General features: G+C 42.6%; 2 protein-coding genes across 2 annotated transcripts; one reads left to right on the top strand and one right to left on the bottom strand.

Annotated features, from left to right (window-relative positions):
- The first annotated feature begins 5,902 nt into the window (after window positions 1-5,902).
- On the top strand, window positions 5,903-13,216 carry hectd1 (HECT domain containing 1). The gene is made up of 7 exons (XM_034196677.1): window positions 5,903-6,301; window positions 7,026-7,184; window positions 8,587-8,665; window positions 10,466-10,559; window positions 10,707-10,857; window positions 11,929-12,073; window positions 12,395-13,216. Exons 1-7 carry the CDS (start codon window positions 6,192-6,194, stop codon window positions 12,530-12,532), a joined length of 876 nt encoding a protein of 291 aa, XP_034052568.1. The 5' UTR covers window positions 5,903-6,191; the 3' UTR covers window positions 12,533-13,216.
- A 2,143-nt stretch (window positions 13,217-15,359) lies between these two features.
- On the bottom strand, window positions 15,360-23,406 carry ap4s1 (adaptor related protein complex 4 subunit sigma 1). Its single transcript, XM_034196672.1, has 6 exons — window positions 23,143-23,406; window positions 21,386-21,539; window positions 20,628-20,714; window positions 16,791-16,859; window positions 16,688-16,699; window positions 15,360-15,765 (listed from the first exon to the last, which is right to left on the bottom strand). Exons 2-6 carry the CDS (start codon window positions 21,521-21,523, stop codon window positions 15,640-15,642), a joined length of 432 nt encoding a protein of 143 aa, XP_034052563.1. The 5' UTR covers window positions 21,524-21,539; window positions 23,143-23,406; the 3' UTR covers window positions 15,360-15,639.
- Between the last annotated feature and the right edge of the window lie 1,069 nt (window positions 23,407-24,475).

A 24,475-nucleotide genomic window follows, 5' to 3' on the forward strand; every position in this document is an offset into this window, starting at 1 on the left:
TAGTAGTAGTAGTAGTAGTGTTAGTAGTAGTAGTAGTAGTGGTAGTGTTAGTAGTAGTAGTCGTAGTAGTAGAACCCAGGAGACAACACAATGACACAGAGCAGAGATGACAGGCATAGCAGTTAAACATATAACATACCTAAAATAATACTGCTGGAGTTCAATCAGTCATTCAAATAATATAGAACATTCATCCATCCATTTAATCATTCATTCATTCCTTCATGGCATCCCGCGGGGTCTTAAAAAGTCTTACATTTGATAATCAGAATTGATCAAACACACACATACAGAGACACACACACACTTTTTGTCTACGTGCACTCCGCTCTGCATCAACCAAATGGCTCGCTGCACCCTCGCTGCGAGGGGGACCCAAGTTCCCATCAGCAAAAACACGTGGGTTTGCTGTCCTGGCTCCAGGATGGTGGAATGAGCTCCCCATTGACATCAGGACAGCAGATAGCTTACACACCTTCCAGACTGAAAACTCATCTCTTTCGACTCCACTTCGAGCAATAGAATTACTAACAGAGCACTTATATACTAATAAAGGGCTGGCTTATCTAAAGCCAGTTGAGTAGCACTTGAAATGTTTTGGCTCTATGAAACCTGATGTACTTATATGATTCTGTTTTCTTCAAGGTTGTATTTTCTTGGTCGAACGCACTTATTGTAAGTCGCTTTGGATAAAAGCGTCAGCTAAATGTAATGTAATGTCTAACACGTGTCGCTAACACAGTTTTGTGTGCTGTTATGTTCAGTCATCGTTCTTATGTTGAACATGAATACATTTACTTTGTAAGTCATTATGGGACGTATTTTCCTTCATACTTTCTTGCCGTGAAATAGGTCTTAAATTCTGTTCAAAGTGGTCTTAAAAAGTCTTTGAGTTGATGAAAACCTGCAGGAACCCTGACCCACATATCATAAATATCAACTGAGGTGGAAATAGTTGGCAAACTAAAACATACGATTATTGCCAATAATGACGTCATTCTGGGTCCTGCTTTTCTTTATTCATGTTTCATTTTCACCAGTGTAGACATAAAATATTTAGTCGCCTAACATTACCGTTGCTTCCCTCCAAAGACCAACATTTAAAAAGTATAACAAAAGGGTAGCAGTGAAAAACGCTCACCTCTCATTTGCCAAAAAAGGGACAATATGAAATTATTGAAAGCTCCAAAGACTTAGACGTAGAAATGTATGTTTGTCGACGGAAAAACATTTATTGAAAAAGGACATTTATTTAAATTAGACTTTAACTTGAAACTGAGCTTTTATTTCTCAAAAATATAAGTTTAATATTGCCCTGAATAAGTAAGGGAATCAAATGAAGCAGGATATGAATACATCTAAAAATGTATTAATATAAATGGTATTTTTGTTAAAAAGTTAACACATTTAATATCATAAAAACATTTGAGAAAAATCAAATGCCTGAAGGCCAGGCAAGATAATTGATACAGCACCTTTCAACGTGCTTTACAAAAATGAAAGACGTTAAGAAACGTATTATAAAATGTACCTCTGACCTTTTTGATTTCCCCCCTCCTCCAGGACGTATGTGAACACGGCATCAGTTTATCCGGCAGTCGTTCCGGCAATCTGAGCCCGAGCTCGCTGTCGACCAATCAGAGCAGTAGCGAGATCCTGTCCGTTGCCAGGGAGATGGCGCAGGCGAAGGCGGGCTGCAGTCAGACTGCCTGCGGTCTGGAGGACGTCCTGCAGCTGCTGCGCATCCTATATATCATCGGGGGCGACGGAGCCTCCAACGCACGCACTCTGCAGGAGGGTACGGACTCACACACACACACACACACACACACACACTAGGGGTGGGAATCACCAGGCTCCCCATGATACGATAGTATTGCGATACTTAAACCACGATACGATAGTATTGCGATTCTACGATATGCTAAGTATTACGATATGATATACTGCGATATATTGCCCATATATATCGATATATATGATTGCATGATATATTGGGTTCCAGTGTCTTTAACATGTGACAAAAGCCTTCGTTTCCACAGTGCTGATTGGACGCAGGTCTTTGCACATAGAGTAGGTGATTGATTGAGTTATTTTCTTCGCTCGCTCAGAATTTGATGGTAGCTTTGCCAAGCTAATTTGGATTTGCAATATGAATAGTTTATATAATAAAATATCAATACTTGGCATCCGTGTATCGATACAATATCGCCACGCAAAGTATCGTGATACTATGCTGTATCGATTATTTCCCCCACCGCTATCACACACACATTTTAGAATCAACGTATATTTTGATGAAAATGAAAAAAAGATCATGTATTGAACACAAAGGGGAAACAAATAAAGGCTTTGACTGTCTCTATTTTGGCTAAACTGAAAAATAACTATCCAACTTGCCAGAAATGATAATCAAATATGTAATAACACAACCAACATGATCAATAAATGTAAACTAAACTCTTCATTGAATCACATGGTCCGGCAGTGGCTCAGTCAGTAGGGGCTTGGACTGGGAGCCGTAGGGTCGCCGGTTCAAGTCCCCGAACAGACCTAAAATATGGAGTGTGGACTTCTACTTGGAGAGGTCCCAGTTCACCTCCTGCCCTGCTGTGGTGCCCTTGAGCAAGGCACCAGACAACCCACTTCCCCCCCACTCCCATTGCAATAGCTGCCCCCTGCTCCTAGACTCCTGGTGCTAGACTCCTGGTACTAGGATGGGTTAAATGCAGAGAACACATTTCACTGTGTGACCATTAAAGACGGTTTCATCCCTCCGATTCTATGGTCTGAAAAACATTAAAATACGTAGTACTGCACAGTGGTTTTGGAAACTAGTCTGATCCCATCTGATGGAAACTTTCCACTATTTTATATAACAATAAAAAAAATAGTCTAAATATTGACGTGGAAACACTACAAAACCAACCAAATGTATAATTCCCTGTCACTTCTTAGACGCTTTTACCCAAAGCGACTCAATACTGTGGGCAGTCCTTGCATACACATGTCTAAATACTTTCCAAAATGTCTGTACTTGAATCAGTGTGAGAACTCAATTTCATTTCTTATCGTTGTTCAGAGTTCGAAGAGGTGCAGTTCAACGCGTCTCCAGAGGAATTCACCAGCAAGAAGATCACAACCAAGATCCTGCAACAAATCGAGGTCTGTTCTCAAAACACTTCTTATATATATATAGACGTTTTAATCCGTGGTGACTTGTGTCAGTGAGGTTGCAGGGTTTTGTGCTGAATGTGTTTTCTTTGTTCCCCAGGAGCCTCTTGCTCTGGCCAGCAGCGCTCTGCCCGAGTGGTGCGAGCAGCTCACCTCCAAGTGTCCTTTCCTTATTCCCTTCGAGACCCGACAGCTCTACTTCACCTGCACAGCGTTCGGAGCGTCCAGGTGAGTCTGAAGCAGGAAACATCCAGAACACCTCCTCACCAAACTCACAATAAGATTTCGAAACAAATCAGTGGATACATTGGACCGAGAAATCTATAAATGCAAGAAAAATTAAGTAGATATCCTTTTGGTAAAAACTCTAAATCTCGCCAAAAAGGAAAAACATTGGAGAAATACAAACCATAATTGGTGATCTGCAAAGTGCAATTAAGTTGCTTAGACATGTAGTGATCCCATGTGAAGAATATACATTTCTGATAAATTAACAAACTCTTAGAGGAGATTTAAATGCAAATTACATATATACAAAAAGAATGAAATGATGATAAAAACCAAGCAGAATTTAAATGTGTGGTGACCATGAAGTTAAAGGGGACCTATCGTGCAAAAGTCACTTTTGATGTCTTTCTACATAAACATGTGTCCCCGTGTGTCGGGGAACTCACGCAGCGTCAGAAAATAAAACCCTCTCTCTTTTCCTCCGTACCCAAATCTCTAAAAACGGGGAACAACGGAGCTGATCCAGATTTGCGTCCGATATGACGTAATATCTGAAATGTGGACCCACGGCCCAATCAGAAACGTTGCTATCAGAAACAATGCCCGACTGTTTTGGACGTAATATGGTCTGTGTTTACATTAGCATCGCTAACACTCAGAGCTAACCTGTACTGGAGAGCATGTGTGTGAAGAAGCAGGAAGTAAAAAGGAACTCACCTTGTGGTATAACCGGCAAGAGAGAAAGCCTTTGAGCTCCGTACTGTTTCAGAGAGAATCCTTGATAATCCATGATATGGCGTTTCATCACGGCAGCATTTAGTTTAGACAGTAGCTGCCGGGTCCCGCATGAGCTCAGACCCCTCCTCTTTAAAAGCTGTATACCCAAATCAGCACTTTAGAAACAGGAAGTGAAACAGAGGGATATGAGGCATGGCTAGAATGATCTGTTTGGTATTTTGAGCAAAACACTTCATAGAATTTTTTTTATATATTTGTATATATCTGAGACCTATGCTATTGCCTAGAAATAGCATGATAGGTGACCTTTAAATAAGGAAATATAAAGTGATGGGATACTAAAACAAACCAAGCTTTTATTTTGACAGTGCATAACTTAATTACAGCACTAGAAAGTGATTCAGTGTTTCACTAGCTGACCTCTGACCCCATCATATGTCTGCAGGGCGATCGTGTGGCTGCAGAACCGGCGCGAGGCGACCATGGAGCGCTCGCGGCCGTCCACCACGGTGCGGCGCGACGACCCCGGGGAGTTCAGGGTCGGTCGGCTCAAACACGAGCGAGTCAAAGTGCCCCGAGGAGAAGCCATGATGGAGTGGGCGGAGTCCGTCATGCAGCTGCACGCAGACAGGAAGTCCGTGCTGGAGGTGAGACGGAGACACATCACACACACAGAACTTAACCTTAAAGGTGCTTCAGATCGGTTGAACCAAGCCCCCAGGAAGTGCTCCAGACTCTGAGGAAAATAGTCCGTGACGTCACCCGGCCCAGAAAGACTTTTCCCCATTGACTAACATTGGGAAAGAGACGTCTGTAAATCAGCGGATAATTTTTTATAACTAAATAAACTACCCAGTATGAACTATGTTATAGCCCTTATTAGAATCATTCGGTCCTTAAAGTTGTAAAATGCACTAAAAGCTGAATCCAGATTTATTTTCTCTCTCATTCATTCTACTGAGCCGAAAGCAGGAGATTGGGGGCGGGGTGTAATGACAGGAGGCGGAGCTTAAGGGGAAACTCAACTCTGCTCTATGAGCTACATACGGGTACTTCTGTTCTGACAGCAAGTTTGTGACGTTTTGCTCTCAGGCCAGTTTGTCCTCATGAGCCAATGAGCAGCTCTCATAGGAAAGAACGAGACCCCGCCTCCAACACTGTATCCAGTTCTTATTATACATCCATGAACATAACACTCACTTAACTTAACCTTAAGGAAACATTTAAAATACTTTAAAGCGACACTGACACTCAAAATGAAGCAGTGTGTATTAATCATTTGGGTGTAATTGTGTGTGTGTGTGCAGGTGGAGTTTCTGGGTGAGGAGGGGACGGGTCTGGGTCCCACTCTGGAGTTTTACGCTCTGGTGGCCGCAGAGTTTCAGAGAACCTCTCTGGGGATGTGGCTCTGTGACGACGACTTCCCCGACGACGAGTCCCGACAGGTGGGTCACGTGTTCCTCTGTCAGGGGCTAGTTATTATTGTTTTCTTATTTGTATTTTACACTCTTGTCTTTTCATTATTTTCCTGTCATTTGATTAATCTTTTAGTTTGTTAATCTGTAAAGAACACTTAGACAAACGTGTTTTGTGATATTGGGCTATATAAATAAACATTGAATAGTATATATTGCACATAAGAAGTGTTGTTTCACATGAACTGATCCTCTGTCTGTGTCTCAGGTGGATCTGGGCGGCGGTCTGAAGCCCCCCGGTTACTACGTGCAGCGATCCTGCGGTCTGTTCGCGGCGCCCTTCCCTCAGGACAGTGAGGAACTGGAGCGAATCACAAAGCTCTTCCACTTCCTGGGCGTGTTCCTGGCCAAGTGCATCCAGGACAACCGTCTGGTGGACCTTCCCGTCTCTCAGCCCTTCTTCAAGCTGCTCTGCATGGGGGACATCAAGTCCAACATGAGTAAGCTGCTGTATCAGAGCAGGGGCCACGACCCTAACGGACCCCCCCCACACGCATCCCTTCCTGCTGCTGTCTGAGATGCAGTCAGAGGCTTCAACCGAGGAGAGCCAGGAGACGTACTCTGTGGGAAGCTTTGATGAAGACTCCAAGTCAGAGTTCATCATGGACCCCCCCCAAACCCAAACCCCCCGCCTGGTACCACGGCATCCTCACCTGGGACGACTTCCAGCTGGTCAACCCGCACAGGTGAGAACGGTTTGATTTATTTATTCAGTTTTCTTAGATTTATGGATTTTTTTTGATGAGCCATGGAGGTGTATCTGCTCTCTAACTCTACAGGATGTCACTCTAATGGCGCTTTTCCACTGCAGGGCCTCGCACGGCTTAGTACGGTATGGCTAGGCCTTGGTAGGCCAGGCTCACTTTATGCTGCGTTTCCATTACAGTTTAGGAACTGGGGCAGTAACTATAGTAACGCAGTGTAGGCGGAGCCGTGACGTCATCTTCAATGCTGAACCACAAAAAAACAACATCAGCCGTTAGCTGTTAGCACTCAGAGCTCACAGCTCCTCATATCTGTTCAGAAACTAGACAGAAGTTAAACAAGTACAAACCACAGACTGTCTGTGTCATGGAGAATACAGTCGCTGCTTTATTTATGTCTGTAGGCCGTTGTTGTGAGTGTGGACGGTCGGAGCATATATAACGTTAGCTTAGCCAAGCTACATTTAGAAAACACGCATTTTAATATAATGAGTCATTAAAAACCAGTTTATAAAGATGTAACACATTATAATGTCTAATTTATTTCCTCTCCTCCCTCCATCTTCCCTTTTCTCTACTTCTCTACTTCCTCCTTCTCCTCCTCCTCCTCCTCCTCCTCCTCCTCCTCCTCCTCCTCCTCCTCCTCCTCCTCCTCCTCCTCCTCCTCCTCCTCCTCCTCCTCCTCCTCCTCCTCCTCCTCCCACAGGGCAAAGTTCCTGAAGGAGGTGAAGGAGCTGGCGGTGAAGAGGAGGCAGATTCTGTCCAGTAAGAGTTTGTCTGAAGATGAGAAGAACACCAGACTGCAGGACCTGATGCTGAGGAACCCGCTGGGCTCCGGACCCCCCCTCTGCATTGAGGACCTCGGGTAAAACTCACACACTTAACAAGTCCTAATGGGATATGAAACATTTATAAAAGCCCTGAATATGAATCAGAATGGAGAGTTTATTACATTTTACAGGAAGATTAGTTATCACCGAAAGCATCAGGGTCCTTTCACTGATCTACAGATGGTAGTCGTGAGCCAGTTACGGAAAGGCTTGTAAACTGCATTATCTCATATTGTTATACCTCCTTTAACCTGTTCAGCCCGAGAGCCCCCGGTACATTTTTAAATTTAAAAACCTATTAATGTGTCATACCCATTTAACGGGAAGAAACTCAGCTAACTGACGATACGAACCATTTTTACCGAAACAAAACACAAGTCTCATAAGAAGCGTCTAAATGAGCCCTGAGCGACGCACTTAGCACAGAACTCAAGGTAAAAATACCCTTATTACTTATCGTAACTACACATACAAGATATCCGATTAAAGCTGAGATTCCACAGATTATATAGGTATTAGTATCATTGACCGATCCGAACTTGCGACATGAGAAGCTAACAAAGACATCACACCACGTAGCGTTAGGCAGCCAACACGGCAATATGTCTTACCTTTGTTGTTTTCTGATCAAAAGTTGTGTTCAATGGCATTAAAACGATAAAAACGCTGCTGAAGGTTAATCCAATGTGTCTGTCACTTTGAAATGATTACTGATAATCCATCATTCAAGTTTTATGTCAAAAACGGAGATTTCATATATAGCTGCTATGATAGCTACGAGAGTATGACAGCTTCCGGTTTTGGGCATTCTGGCTGCGCATCACTCATTCACCAATGGGTAATGTTTAGATGGATTTTAGGAACTTCCCCTCAATTCTATTGGTTCTAACGGTTCAAAAGAGCTGTCAATCACCAAAATCGACCAATGGGGGCCATAGATATGGAAAATCCACCTAAATGACCCCAGAAGTGTTTTTTTTGCTAAATCTCTCTAAAAAAGGTCCAATTTCACTTGTTTTGCATCAATCTTGATACAGGGTACTTATTAGATGTTATAGTTTGGATTCCTAAAGCTTTTAGTCTACCATCCCATCACTCAAGGGTAGTTTTCACTATAAGTAATGTTTTTTTTGGACGGACACTATAATTTACAGTTTTTTACTGTGTTCAATCTGAATTTACTTTAAAATAAAAAAACATCTATATTGATTCTGACTCTTCTACATCCAGCTCACAGGTTTATCCTTGCTTTGAGAAAAAAGATTATTAATTTACCCCTTTTAGAAGTGAAGTTATAGTCATTTGTTCTGGGAATGTCATTTTCGAGCCTGAGACCTGGAAAACAGGCTCAGGAGCTCAACATGTTGAATCTTCAAGTTTCTGACATTTTAGAGCTCCTCAGATCTGACCCTCCTCTTGTTTTGTTTTTCTCTTCAGGTTGAATTTCCAGTTCTGTCCGTCCTCGAAGGTTCACGGTTTCTCAGCTGTGGATCTCAAACCAAACGGAGACGATGAGGTAAAAACAACCTGCACGATTTGGGGAAATAATCTAAGTGCGATTTTTCTGACAGATATTGCGATTCGATTTGCGATATTTGTTTTCAAGCGACCCAACGGACGTTTATTGTAAAATGCGGCCATATCTCCGGCTAGGAAGGTCGCATCAACGTACTCCCCTCTCTAGCGCCCCGGCAGCCCGAGCTACGAGTGAAAGCACTAAACTTACATGAAACTTCCGTTGGGTTGCTTTAAAGTCAAGCTTCAGTTTAAGATGCTCCCTGTAATAGAAATAGGGCTGTGCATCTTCACTGGTCTTACGATTCAATTACGATTATCCTGTCTTCGATTCAATTCGATATCCCGATGCATCACGATTCATATCAATGCGTTGCATCCTCAATTTTCTATATTACTGCACATGGCTTATTTTTCATCAATGAATACATGCAGTAAATACATATCAACTCTCTTTTTATCATTTAGAAAGTGCTTCAGAAATCAATAACATAAATGTCTTGACATTAATTTATAAACCAAAATAAATGAATTGTATAGGTCTAGCCTCCCTATATCTGTGTGTGAAGTTGTTCCATCCTCAAAAAATAATGCTTCTGCAGTCTTCTAGCAACGGCCTTCTGTTAAAAAAGGACACTGAATGTCCTGAATGTGGCATCACACACAGGACCTGAGTCTGAACACAGCAGACAACAGGAGTATTTACAATAGCATATACAAACAAAAATACTGCATGTGGGTGCACACTTACATTCTCTGTCTTACTGTTTCATAAATCCCATGAATGTATGAGATTAAATTAGCTTCATTATATCTCAGTGATTAAGTGAATAATAAAGTTTCTATCGGGTCACTGTCAGCCTGTCACTCATTAATTTCAGGGAGGGGGCGGGGCTTGTAGCAGCAGAGAGGAGACGGTGATCGCGGAAGCTTTTTTCCTCCTGCCTTCACAAACTTTACACACGTATATATCGTCTGAAAATTGCTAGAGGGACATTCATACTCTGCAATCCAAGACTTAATTAAATCCACCAAAAACCTGACATGATTGTAACGCGATTATTTTTGAAAAACATAAATCCCTGTGTCTCTGAGCCGCAGCGACACGGAGTGGTTCAGAGCGGGCCCTTCTGCTGTTGGTTCTGGACTGGTGTTCTTGTGTTGGTGGATAAAGCAGACTGCTCCGTGTTTGGTGTTGCTGTGCCGCTGTCACGTCTGTTCCCTGCGTCACCGACCGATTTGATATTAAAGTGACAGGAGAAAAAAAACTTTATAGTAAAGCCGCGGCCGGAAAATCAGGAAGCAACGTTACTACGCTATAACCGATTATCTTCCGTCACTGCATCGATACCGAATCGTCCACGTCCGCATCGCAATGCATCGTAGAAACGATTATTTTCAACACCCCTAAATAGAAACATGTGATGGAGCATTGCTAACCTGACTCAGATGGTTTCACCAAACCATCTAGGAAAGCTCCATTGGAAGCCATTTGGAAAGGGCAGGCACTTTCAAAAGTACTTGGCAGGTGATTGGATCAATCTGTCTATCACCTTCTATCATGGGCCACTTCTGATTGGTTAACAATGGCTGGTACATGTGGAGCACAGCACTTCTGATTGGTGTGGATGACTGAAACATTTTTAAATCGATTAATCGTCCAGCCTTAACCTCAGAGCTGTGACGTTACCTCTGTGGCTGTGAATCTGTGAAACAATGAAAGTTGCCCTGCTTTTTGAGGACGTTTATTGACTGATTTGAGTCCGTTAAGTTGATACTCAATGTGTGTATTTTTGTGTAGATGGTGACGATGGAGAACGCAGAGGAGTACGTGGAGTTGATGTTTGACTTCTGTATGCACACCGGCATCCAGAAACAGATGGAGGCCTTCAGAGGTAAACACACAAGACTGTCATTACAAACTGATGGCTTCATTTTTCATCGTATTTGTTCATAAGCTCTTTCTAAATGTAGCTGGAGAATATACCTTGTAAATGTTTTAATGAGAAATCCCCCTTCTCTCTTTTTCTTCTCCTCCTCAGACGGATTTAACCGAGTGTTCCCGATGGAGAAGTTGAGCTCTTTCAGCCATAAGGAGGTTCAGATGATCCTCTGCGGCAACCAATCACCGTCCTGGACTTCTGAAGACATCGTCAACTACACAGAACCAAAGCTGGGTTACACCAGAGACAGGTGCGTCCCGTTGGTAGAATGAAAAACCCAATACAGCTGTAAAAACTGTATATTAAGATGTAAAAAGCTAATGTTAGGCTATAAAGGAACTACAGCATGGTCACATGACTTCACGTCACCACCGCTAAGCTAAAGGAGGCTAATGTTGGGCTATAAAGGAACTACAGCACAGTCACATGACTTCACGTCACCACCGCTAAGCTAAGGCGGCTAATGTTGGGCTATAAAGGAACTACAGCACGGTCACATGACTTCACGTCACCACCGCTAAGCTAAAGGCGGCTAATGTTGGGCTATAAAGGAACTACAAGCACGGTCACATGACTCCACGTCACCACCGCTAAGCTAAAGTTGGCTAATGTTAGGCTATAAAGAAACTACAGCACGGTCACATGACTTCACGTCACCACCGCTAAGCTAAAGGCGGCTAATGTTGGGCTATAAAGGAACTACAGCACGGTCACATGACTTCACGTCACCACCGCTAAGCTAAAGGCGGCTAATGTTGGGCTATAAAAGGAACTACAGCACGGTCACATGACTTCACATCACCACCGCTAAGCTAAAGGAGGCTAATGTTGGGCTATAAAAGGAACTACAGCACGGTCACATGACTTCACGTCACCACCGCTAAGCTAAAGGTGGCTAATGTTAGGCTAAAAAGAACTACAGCACGGTCACCTGACTTCACGTCACCACCGCTAAGCTAAAGGTGGCTAATGTTAGGCTAAAAGGAACTACAGCACGGTCACATGACTTCACGTCACCACCGCTAAGCTAAAGGTGGCTAATGTTAGGCTAAAAGGAACTACAGCACGGTCACCTGACTTCACGTCCACACCGCTAAGCTAAAGGTAGCTAATGTTGGGCTTGATGACGTTTAGTGATGGCAACCTCCATTTTAAGACACATAGAATCTTCAGACATTCACCAGTTGGGTATTTACTGACGCATTTCTATGTCGTAGAAAAAAGAAAATACATGAACTCAGCTTTTGTTAACCACGGACAGACCTTCATGTATTAGAGTTTCAGTTTTTCTCTGTCTAATGTAAACTGTTTTCCTCTTCAGTCCCGGTTTTGTGCGGTTCGTCAGAGTTTTGTGCGGGATGTCGTCTGACGAGAGGAAAGCGTTCCTCCAGTTCACCACCGGCTGCTCCACGCTGCCCCCCGGAGGCCTGGCCAACCTGCACCCCCGCCTCACCATCGTCAGAAAGGTAGGCTGCTCTCTGAATGTAAAATATAATTAATAGTCAGGAACATTAATATATGTTAATAATTTAGTTTTTGGGAGAAGGGGTGGGATTAAATACGTGTACTTCTTCCCACCCCTTTTCGGATGTGTAATTAGGTAAATCATTTGTTTATATATCAATTGTAAGTCAATAATATTTTTGTTTATCAATTTGATACTGCTTAAGCTTGTACAGTATCATAATTCATAGTTTCATTTCATTATTATATATTTTTTTGTATTATTGTTACACGTTCTAAATAGAAAATATTTCTCATTAACTCGTGTTCTCTGTGATTGACAGGTGGACGCCACGGACTCGAGCTACCCATCCGTCAACACGTGCGTTCACTACCTAAAGCTTCCGGAATATTCCTCCGAGGACATCATGCGGGAGCGCCTGTTAGCCGCCACCATGGAGAAAGGCTTCCACCTCAACTGACCTCTGACCCCTCGCCTCACTGAGCATGCTCCTCAAGTCCGTCTCGCCGCCCCGCCCTCCTCCTCAGCCGCCGCGTGATTGACAGCTCAGCCGGCCAATCGGAAACCGGCCGACTGACTGACTGACAGCTGGAGGAGGAGGAGGATTTATGTTGCAGAATAAAAAGAAAGAAAAGTTCACATCCTTTCCCCCTCACCTCACCTCCTTCCCTTGTCTCCTCGTTTTCTTCATCCTCCTCCTCACCCGTCTGTGTGCGTGTGTGTGTGTGTGTGTGTGTGTGCGCGCGCCTCCTCCTCAGTTTAGTGCCTGGTTTGACTGGTAGCTTCTGTTCCTCCTCCTCCTTCAATCAATCATGCTTCTTCTTCCTCTCTTTTTATTTTATTGCTTTTTTGTTCCCGTGTGTGTGCAACAGTTTTTTGGGTTGTTCCTGACCGGCTGTAGAGGTCAAAGGTCAGAGTGCATTTGGTGTTTCTTTTACTTTAATGAAGCTATAGAGACAAAAACACTGGTTGTGTGCGCGGCACATCTAAAGAGAAAAAGCTCTGCTCTCCCTCTTGTATTTTCTTTGTATATTATTATAAACATTTATTTAACTCAAGTTGCAGTTTGAGGTAAACAGATATTTTCAAATGTGTATGCTCCAAAAAAAATAATCATTAAAATGTTTGCAAAGTCTGAAGTTAACAAAGAGTCCTGTGGTCTTTAGAGTACTGACTGGAGTTAACACACATGGCGCATTTCCACTACAGCGCGGTTTAAGCCGTTTTTTGTTGCGTTTCCACTTGGCGTAGTTCCGGCTAGCGGGTACTTTTTCACAGTTTTTCTGGCTCTCCAAAATCCAGGTTCTTTCCGGGCCAACAACCGGGCTGAGTATGCTAAACTAGTGAAGGCAAGGGGGCTACAACTACAACACAATGAACATATTTGACCGTGATTTAATTGTAATACACGTTTCAAAATGATGCCGAAGTAACAACATACTGATACCGGTTAGTAAAAACCATGAATTAATGCTGTGACAAGTCTGCAGACAGACGGCAGGCGAAACACCTTTTAAAATGTGTGATTTCTGAATGGAAATCGGCTAAGCTAACGTTGTATATTGTAGCGTTCGACAATAGGAGTCGGAAACAGGCTTCAAGTTATTAGGTTTAATAACTCCTTTGATCGCATACAGATATAGGTTACGCAGGTTCAACATCACTCAGTACTCCACTCCCCAGCCCTCCCCCCTCTGCTCCACCAACCACAGGCCCGCACACCGACCAGCATTACTGTGCAGATCTGTGATTGGCAGAGAGACGGGGGATGCTTGAGTGACACACCCAGCACCCTATAGGGTCGCTACAATATGCTCCGACCGTCCATACTCACAACAACGACCTACAGACATAAATAAAGCAGCGACTATACTCGCCATGACACAGGCAGTCTGTGGTTTATACTTGTTTCACTTCTGTCTAGTTTCTGAACAGATATGAGGAGCTGTGAGCTCGAGTGCTAACAGCTAACGGCTGATGTTGGTTTTGTGTTTCGCATTGAATATGACGTCACGGCTCCGCCTACACTGTGTTACTATAGTTACCGCCCCAGCTACTAAACTAATGGAAACGCAGCATAAAGTGAGCCTGGCCTACCAAGACCTAACTATACCGTACTAAGCCCTGCAGTGGAAATGCGAAGAGTCCTGTGGTCTTTAGAGTACTGACTGGAGTTATGAAGGTGCTTATGTTCTGCAATTACTCACCGTCACATTTGAGAATAATATTTGATTTTTTAAGTTATTATTGATGTCTAACTTTATTTTATACTCTGGTTTGTTACATGAGAATTAGATCTTAATGTGAATTTAGCATCTGATTCACAACATATTAGAAATCTTATAATGCAGAAAGAATTGACAATAAAAATGTGTAGAGAGAATGAAAGACAACTGAATAATTTAGAAAATATATATAATATTTACATCAAATGTAATTTGTTTTTGTTCAACAATTCTGAATAAACAGAAAATAATTCATTTTAAATGTATGTATTTTTCTAAATTGAGGAAACCGGTATCGTGACACTAACATGTTTTAATGCAAAGATATAATAACATAAAACACATAACTAGGGGTTTGTGAAACACACATTGGTTCAAGAAAACAAGAAATATTGACTCGGAGGGTGTTTCTCAATGTCGAGGACGCTTCCTTGCATCCTTCCTTGTCAAGGAAGGATGCTCCAGAGCCACTATTTCAAGGTTGCTATGTCATCGAGTCCCGCCGAAGCACACCTGCGCACTTGCTAGCCTGTTCCACTCTTCGTTTTCCGAATGCTAGGAAGGATTCTTGCCTAGCTTCTGAAGGAAGTGACTCGGAAGACATGTCCTACCAAGAAAGCGTCCTCGACATTGAGAAACACCCGTGGTCCTTTAGAAGCGAAGCAAGAATCCTTCCTAGCATTCGGAGAACGAAGAATGGAACGGGCTAGCAGGTGTGCCGTGTGCGTCATATGAGAGGCCCCGCCTTAAATTTTCCGCCAAAGTTTTGGGAAATTGATCCGTGCGCAAAGCATTGTGGGGATTTTAAGACCGCGGAGGATACACATGTGCAGCCTCGAAATTTCCCGCAACGAAGGACGCCGGCCTCGGTAGAATTCCAAGCATCCTGGACATTGAAACAGTCCTTCTGCAAGACTCGAAGTAGCATCCTTGAAATAGTGGCTCTGGAGCAGCCTTCCTCGACATTTAGAAACACCGAGGATGTATGAAATTAAAATTAAAAACACTCGTTTGGGTCACTTGGGCCATCAGAGGGTTAAATAAAAAATGCATAACTTTGACTTTTTTTTTTATAAACGTATTTATTCAAATATAAGTAAATAAATCCTAGAAACACATGTGGGGAAAGTCTGAGTGACCCAAGTTTAATCCATCCATGCTTTTGGGTCAGAAAGCAGCACATCCATTCACAACTTATTGCTCCTTATTCATTTGCATTGAAACAAACATCCACAGCTTTAATAGTCACAAGGTTGCAGGTTCGATTCCTTTCAAGTCTTTTATGAAAATCCACTTGATGACATTATAAAATCCACCCAGTGACATCACTTCCTGTCGCGCCTCATTCGCCCATCTTGTCGAGAGCAGTGAGCGGCGCGAGGACGCGGCTCTTGTTGGTCTCGACCACGTGTCCGTTCTGGATCATCTCGTCCAGGATGATGTGGACTCGGTCCAAGTTAAACATGATCTGGAGACGATGTGGAGTCAAAGAAACAAACATGTAACAAACAGGAAGTCATGCACACAATGAGAAGCTGTGATTGGTCGGTTTTTAAAGGTCACCTATAATACAAAATCCACTTCTTCTCCATCCCTCTTCTACATCAACATGTGTCCCTTCTTCTTCATGACTCTTCTACATCAACATGTGTCCCCTCTTCTCCATGTCTCCTCTACATCAACATGTGTCCCCTCTTCTTCATGTCTCTTCTACATCAACATGTGTCCCCTCTTCTTCATGTCTCTTCTACATCAACATGTGTCCCCTCTTCTTCATGTCTCTTCTACATCAACATGTGTCCCCTCTTCTTCATGTCTCCTCTACATCAACATGTGTCCCCTCTTCTTCATGTCTCTTCTACATCAACATGTGTCCCCTCTTCTTCATGTCTCTTCTACATCAACATGTGTCCCCTCTTCTTCATGTCTCTTCTACATCAACATGTGTCCCCTCTGTGGAAAGAGACTCTGAAAGTTTCAGGAACAAAGATTCTCTCTCTTTTTGATCCATTTCTATAAAAACCTGTCTGAAAATGAGCTGATCAGATTTTGGCCACTTTATGATGTCATAACGATGTTTGGTCTTGTGTAACCATTAGCCAATCAGCAACCAAGGTACCCCCCTTATCACCTGAATCTCGTCTAGAGCACCATTGAGTTCTTTGTGACCAAGTCTCTCTCAGAGGGGCGTGGGGAGGGGCTCCTTATTTTCATCTAAAGTAACAGACAGAGAATCAGCACTTTGGAAACAGGGCTGAAACAGAGGGGATTATGGGTAATGCTGCAATGATCTGTTTGGTGTTTCAGCCAATCAGAGACAGGCTCTGTATATATCTGAGACTTGTGATATATTGATGAGAAACAGTATAATGGGGGACCTTAAAGGATACGTCCAGTTCACTCTGTTGGGAGACAAAAAAAAGATTTAAAAATGTAACAACAGACGGTCAGTTCTCTGTGTGTTCAGTCGTAGTGATGCAGGTAAAGTCTCACCACTCGGCTGAAGTATTTATCCAAAACCTCCACAAAGTTATGAACCAGCTCGTAGACGGACAGCTCGTTCTGTGGAGACAAACAAACAAATATTTAACTTTCCTTTAAGGTTTAAGACAACAGAACAAACACTGAGAATAATGACATACATGTAGTACGCAGCGGCCTTTCAAAACTAAAAGAGAATCTGAATGATGAATCACTAAATCAAATCATTTGTCCGACCTACAGTCAATAACTGAAGTCAGCAATAAAACATTTTACAGCACAATCAATACTTTTATTTTAAGTATTTAAGGTACATTTTTGCTTACAAAAACGTTAACTAAAGTAAGGGTTTGAATACAGATCTTCACCGGTGGTATTAGCACTTTTTCTTAAAAGTTCTGGATACTTCCTCCACCACTGACTTTAGTTTCATGAACATTGCTTGTTCAAAACTGCCTAATGTAAATACCGTATGCAGCTTGTGTTATGGCGCGTTTCCACTGCAGCGGATAGCTCGCTTTAAGCGTGCCGAGCTGTGCGGGGCCCGTTTTTGGTTGCGCTTCCACTTGGCCTAGTTTTGGCCCGGGGCTACTTTTTCACCTTTTTTCTGGCCCGACTAAATCGTGGTTCTCGGGCCAGGAACAACCAGGCTGAGTCGGGCTGAGTATGCTAAACTAGAGAGATGAACATATTTGACCGTGATTTAATTGTAATACACGTTTCAAGATGATGCCGAAGTAACAACATACTGATACCGGTTAGTAAAAACCATGAATTAATGCTTTGACAAGTCTGCAGACAGACGGCAGGCGAAAAACCCTTTTAAAATGCGTGTTTTCTAAATGGAGATTGGCTAAGCTAACGTTATATATGCTCCGACCGTCCACACTCACAACAACGGCCTATACAGACATAAATAAAGCAGCGACTGTATTCGCCATGACACAGACAGTCTGTGGTTTGTACTTGTTTAACTTTTGTCTAGTTTCTGAACAGATATGAGGAGCTGTGAGCTCTGAGTGCTAACAGCTAACGGCTGTGTTGTTTTTTGGGGCGCTCATTGAAGATGACGTCACGGCTCCGCCTACACTGCGTTACTATAGTAACTGCCCCAGTTCCTAAACTGTACTGTACGTCCACACAGCAGCTTTTCAAAAATCTTGAAAATCTTGGAGCTGGGCGTGTCTGAAAGCTTGGGGATTTCGCGACCAACAACCAATCACATGAATCTCCCGCCCCCGACATACAAATCAAAAAACCCCGGTTCTTCTCCACTATTTCTTTTGCTAGCAACAAAGTAAACTAGCAACGAAGTAAACTGGATATAAAATCCCCAAACAAGCGAAAACCTACCAGTTTCACCCACTGCCTCTGCCACCTCCCTCCATGCCTGGTTCCTCCGGTTTGTATCCCGGTAAGTAAATAGGGACTGGTCATAAAGAACCGGGTGATTTGCTACCGCAATAACTAAGTTCTCCTCCATTTTTGTGGAATATAGAAATGAACTGCGGGTCTGGTTCTCCCAGCTTGCACGCGGTTTGATTGGCTAGCGCAGGGGTGGCCAACCCGCGGCTCTCGAGCCGCATGCGGCTCTTTGCCTAGTTTCATGCGGCTCTTCAGTTCATATCGAATTTTATGTGTGAGTTTGGGGGAGAGACACTGACTCCTGACTAGTGTTGCACGGTGTACCGATACTTGAAAGGTTACCCGCGATACCCCCTGCCGTTAAAAACGTTACGATTCCTCCGTTTCATTAGTATCGGTACTTTAAGAATGACGGGGAAAAGTACTCCGGTGAGAAAGCGCCGTTTTAATAAGAACCGTGTGTGTTCAGCGCTCTGCTTCCACTCCCTGCACTGCAGCCGTGCCTGCAGTCCCTCCCTCTCAAGCACGCTCTAAGTGCCTCCCCTCTCTCGTGCACTCGCTAGCTGCCAGAGCATGTGAGAAAACGAGAAGCATGGCTGCAAGTGGGAGTGCAGCTGCCGCTGCGCCTCGGCTTGTTGACAAAAGACGCCAGAAGCGAAATTTGGAAGTATTTAGCTATATCTCTGACAGTGAGGGCAAGCCTACGGACACCACGAGGCCTGTCTGTAAGACATTTATTAATTGTATTTAATACGAATTCTTGTCATTTATTTTATTTATTGTTCTCATTGTTTAAAAGTTTGTGTTATGGTTCTGGTTCTGGTGTGAAATAAAGCACAATAATTACATTTAAGACCGTTTCCCTTTTTTTAAGAAAATATCGAAAAAGAATCGGAATCGCAATTCTTGACTTGGTATCAAAACCAAAATGTTGGTATCGTGACAACACTAGCTACTCCTGACAGTTAAACCTGATATTTAGTAGGTCTGTTAAGTATTGAATGCTGATAATTCTGACGTAATTTGGCCGGTCAAAGTTGTTTGGGCTCGGATAAAATCGCTCCGTTACTTTCGTCCCGTGTTATGTATGTTGTGTGTCAGTATGAGAGGATGACAGCGCGTATAATTTTGATGTGGCCCAAGAGCCAATCACAATAATACCTGCGATGCAGTGAACCAATCACCTTTGAGGGGGGGGGGGGGAAACCTATCGTTGATTAAACATTATCCAGTGTTTCCCCTACCATTGTCTTGGAGGGGCGCTGCGCCCCGCCAACGGAGCCCCGCGCCCCCCCTGAAATTCAAGGTGTTTAAAAAAAATATATATATATAATTTTAAAAAAAAATGGTATATATATAACACCAAATTGCAAATAATCTATAACTACTGTCACTTTTCACATTGAACATGTGCTCTTTTATTAAATAAACTAAACGCTTTCATTTTAAGTTGTGAGTTTAGTGTTTTTGACCCTAAGAAACACTGATGCAATAATCAATAACAATAATCCACAGCTCCTCTCTCTGCTCCAGAGGATTTAAAAAAAATATATCCCAATGCCACAAAAATGCATCAGTGACGTGGTTGAAATCTTGTCTCCAGAAAACAAAAAACTGAAACAAGCGGTATCAGTGACTGTGTGTTTGATGTGGCTCTTTGAAGTAACATAGAAAAAATGTGGCTCTTAACCTCTGACTGGTTGGCCACCCCTGGGCTAGCGCTTGAACTGTCAGATTTGCATAAACGGATCTGATTGGCTGTCGCTTCCAGCTCAGCCTCAAAAGTTGAACATTGTTCAACTTTGGAATCCTGAACATCCTGGAAATCCTGGAAATCTTCGCCTCGCCCCCCCACAATGCAATTCGGCGACAAGCGAGGGAAAGTGACGTCATCCCCATTCAAAGTCAATGGGCGGAGACGCGCTGGAAGCGGTGGACAAATCGCCAAAAGCTGCTGTGTGTACGGGCCGTAATGGAAGCGCAGCATTAAAGTGAGCCGGGCCTAATAAGGCCTAACCAAACTGAGCGAGGCCGAGCGAGGCCTGCAGTGGAAACGCGCCATAGTGACCTCAGGTGCAGTTAATACACTGAGTATTGTGCCAGTTAACTTACCAGGGACACAAGTAAACAGTTTCATGTTTAAAAGGCTCAGTAACTTCCTGAAACAGCTGTAGTTTTTAATCAAACAACAGGAAATAGTGCGTCTATTGGGAATTATTTTTTAGCAGCAGTTTAATGGGAGGCGTGTGGTGCAGTGGGCTGTGCGTTGGTGTTCGGATCAGGAGGTCACAGGTTCAAACCCCACTGCAGTCAGCATGTCGTTGTGTCCCTGAGACACTTCACCCCAAAGTGCTCCTGTGGGGATTGTCCACAGTACTGAGTATGTAAGTCTAACAAGTGACATGTAATGTAATACTCTGGTAACGTCTTCTAACAACGTCTCTGAATCCTGTGAACAGTGCAGGTGTGAACCGTATTCCTCACCTCGCTGTCTGTGACTCCCACCACGATGTACAGAGCAGCGTACTGACGGTACACCAGCTTAAAGTCTTTGTACTCCACGAAGGAACACTGGGAACAACCAGAGGGTTAATGATCAGTTACTGAACCCTACATGTGGCAGCGAGAAACACAGGATGGTTTAACCAACGGGCAATAATTAGGAAATACAAAGAGACACAAGGGAACTACAAAGAGACACAAGGGAACTACAAAGACATGCTAAAAAGGCTGCAAAGACACACAAAATGAACACAAAGGAACTTGAAACAAGGAAATCAATTGATTACAAAGAAGCGAACAGTCACTAATAGAAGATGTAAACAGCTGCAAAGATACACAAAATGACTCCAACAAGAGTCAACAAATGACCATAAAGTGACAAAGAACTATGACACAAGCACAGAAAACAACTTCATAAAGACACAACACAGAAAGACACAACACAGAAAGACACACACACACACACACACACACACACACACACACACACACACACACACACACACACACACACACACACACACACACACACACACAGACAGACAGACAGAGAGAGAGAGACAGAGAGAGAGAGAGAGAGAGACAGAGACAGACACACACACAGACAGACAGACAGACACACACACACACACACAGACAGACAGACAGACAGACGGACAGACGGACGGACGGACGGACAGACGGACAGACGGACAGACACACAGACAGACACACAGACAGACTGTCAGACAGACAGGTACCTGGTCCTTCTTGCGGCTCAGGCAGCATCGCACCACGTCTGCCTCCAGCGCTGCTCTCCTGCTCAGCTCCACCGGCTGGAAGTACCGGGACAGCCGGGTCTGACCCTGCCGGTTCACCATCAGAACAAACTTTATCATCCTGAGGGCCAGCCGCCTGAAACACAGAGTCACGGCTTCATTACACTGTCATCTGAGCTTTTACATGTTAACTGTATTGTAATATTATATTTGAACTGTACTATATATTATTTCATTGACCTGTACTTAAATCGTGTTTTATAATTGTTAGTGGGATGGAGATTATGCAATGTTTGTTGATTGTTATGTACCTGCCTAAGGACTGCAGATGGAAATGAGCTATTAGCTTAAATCTAGCATAAGATAATTCTGAGACTCATGTATTTCTATGCATGGTCCTAGTTGAAATAAATACATAATAAGAAGTCAATAAAACTCATTTAGGTACCAAAAAATAAAAGCACTGTGGAACTGGGAGCTTTCAGCTTTGTAAATACAGTTTTATTGGATTATAGTTGTTGATGCATTCATGTGTTCATCACTTTAATGCTGCAGCAGGTGGAGCCAAAGTTTAGTTACTTAAAATCAGTGATGTAAAGTAACTTAGTACTGGACTGAAGTACAATTTTGAGGTACTTTACTTGAGTATTTCAATGGCATGCTACTGTGTACTTCTACTCCTCTACAGTTCAGAGGTAAATGGTGTACTTTGACTCCACTACATGTATTTAATCCCTTTAGTTACTTCACAGATGTGGATGAATGATGTGAAATCTAATCAAGTGTTGAATCAGACTTTAGCTCCACCTGGAGTAAATCCACCAGCTACCCTGCAGTATACAAAGTACTTCAAACTAGCTGCACCTTCACCAGCTTTGAGAACACTTTCATGATCAATCATTATAAAACATATCATATATATTATTCTGAAATGGACCAATCTGCACAACGACTACTTTCACTGTCGCTACTTTCACTATATTTAGATGAGAGTACTTTTCTACTTTTACTTGAGGAACATTTTGAATGCAGGTCTTTTACTGTAACAGAGTATTCCTACACTCTGGTACTTCTACTTTAACTCAAGTACAAGATCTGAGTACTTCTACTTTTACTCAAGTACAACAGCTGAGTACTTTTACTCAAGTACAATACCTGAGTACTTCTACTTTTACTCAAGAACAAGATCTGAGTACTTCTACTTTTACTCAAGAACAAGATCTGAGTACTTCTACTTTTACTCAAGTACAACAGCTGAGTACTTTTACTCAAGAACAAGACCTGAGTACTTCTACTTTTACTCAAGTACCAGATCTGAGTACTTCTACTTTTACTCAACTACACAATCTGAGTACTTCTACTTTTACTCAAGCACAAGATCAGAGTACTTCTACTTTTACTCAAGTACAAGATCTGAGTACTTCTACTTTTACTCAAGTACAGGATCTGAGTACTTCTACTTTTACTCAATTACAAGATCAGAGTACTTCTACTTTTACTCAGTACAATATCTGAGTACTTCTTTCCTCTCTGTATGTAGCAGAAACGGAAATACTCAAGTAAAGTACAAGTATTTAGTTCAGTAAATGTGCCAAAAATACTATTAAACAGCAGATTACAATGACAGAAATGTCCGAGCATCACTTGAAGGCATCCCGTCGTTTCACATATTAACCGTTATTAACCGTTAATAACGCAACGGTGTCAGTTATTGGTTAAAATCATGAATGTTGACTTACCAACAGCTGTTAGCTTGTAGCTAAATTGTAGCTAAATCATCATCACAGAATAACAACAACTCCAAAGCTAGCTGCTGTTAGCTTCTTTTAAATGTTGTTTGTATTCAGTCTGCAGTTCAGACACTCTAAGTTAAATAAACATGTATATTATAGTTTAACGATTCAAATTATGATATGGTTACTTTGAAATAAACAGGAGGCTTCAGTTACAAGAAGCTATGATGCTAGCTGGAGTTGTTTCTGACGCATGCTCAGTAGAGCCCGCATATGGTGCGTTCAAGAAACGAATGGTAAATGGGACCTCTAAGACTCAGCCGACTCAGCCTAAGTTGTTCATTTATTGTTGTTTAACTAAATACCATATTACAGATTCTGTAAACTGAGGATAGTATATTTTTTTAAATTGTAACTTTAGTAGTATTAAAGTGTGGTATTTGAACTACTGAAGTGTCTGAATAAATCACACTTCACCGTTTCCGAAAAAAATAGGGTCTGTGAAAAGTTTTCAGATTCATAATTATTAATGATCATGATATAAAATATTGTTATTTTAAACAAAATGATTCATAGGTCAACCAATGACACTAATATTTTGAAACCTACAATAATTCATAGATCACATCTACATTAACAAATCGAATTTAGGTGAAACACTTGACATCACATTTAGGAGAGAACAGATGGTGGAGGTAAACGGTACTCTGTCCCCCCCCCCCCCCCAGTGAGCTGTGGTGTTCCACAAGGAAGCATATTAGGTCCGTTACTGTTCCTAATTTATGTAAATGACATGTCATCAGCATGTGACTGCAACTTGTTCCTGTTCGCGGACGACTCAGCCCTGCTGGTCTCTGACAGGAACAGGTTGCAGGTTGAAAAAACCCTCAGCTCCGAGCTCGGCAGAATCTGCACCTGGCTCGCTGATAATAAATGATCATTACACCTGGGTAAAACAGAGTCCATTCTCTTCGGTTCGAAACATAATCTCAGCAAATCCGACGACTTCTCAGTTGCAGTGGGCGACATTATTGTCACAAGTAAGAAGGAAATTACATACCTAGGATCTATTCTTGAGGCAAACCTCTCCTGTGACAAAATGGCATCCAATGTAATAAAAAAAGTCAATCAAAGAACTAGATTCCTATACCGGATCTCCTCTCTGGTAAACAAAAACACCCTGAAGACTCTGGCAGGAGCACTCATTCAAGGGTACTATGACTATGCTTGCACGTCATGGTACCATAGCACCTCCAAGGCGCTACAAATAAAACATCGCAAAATAAACTGGTCAGACTACTGCTTGACCTTTCATCTAGAACCCACCTCACCTCTGCCC

The sequence above is a fragment of the Gymnodraco acuticeps genome, unplaced genomic scaffold, assembly GCF_902827175.1.
Source record: "Gymnodraco acuticeps unplaced genomic scaffold, fGymAcu1.1, whole genome shotgun sequence".
Lineage (NCBI taxonomy): Eukaryota > Metazoa > Chordata > Actinopteri > Perciformes > Bathydraconidae > Gymnodraco > Gymnodraco acuticeps.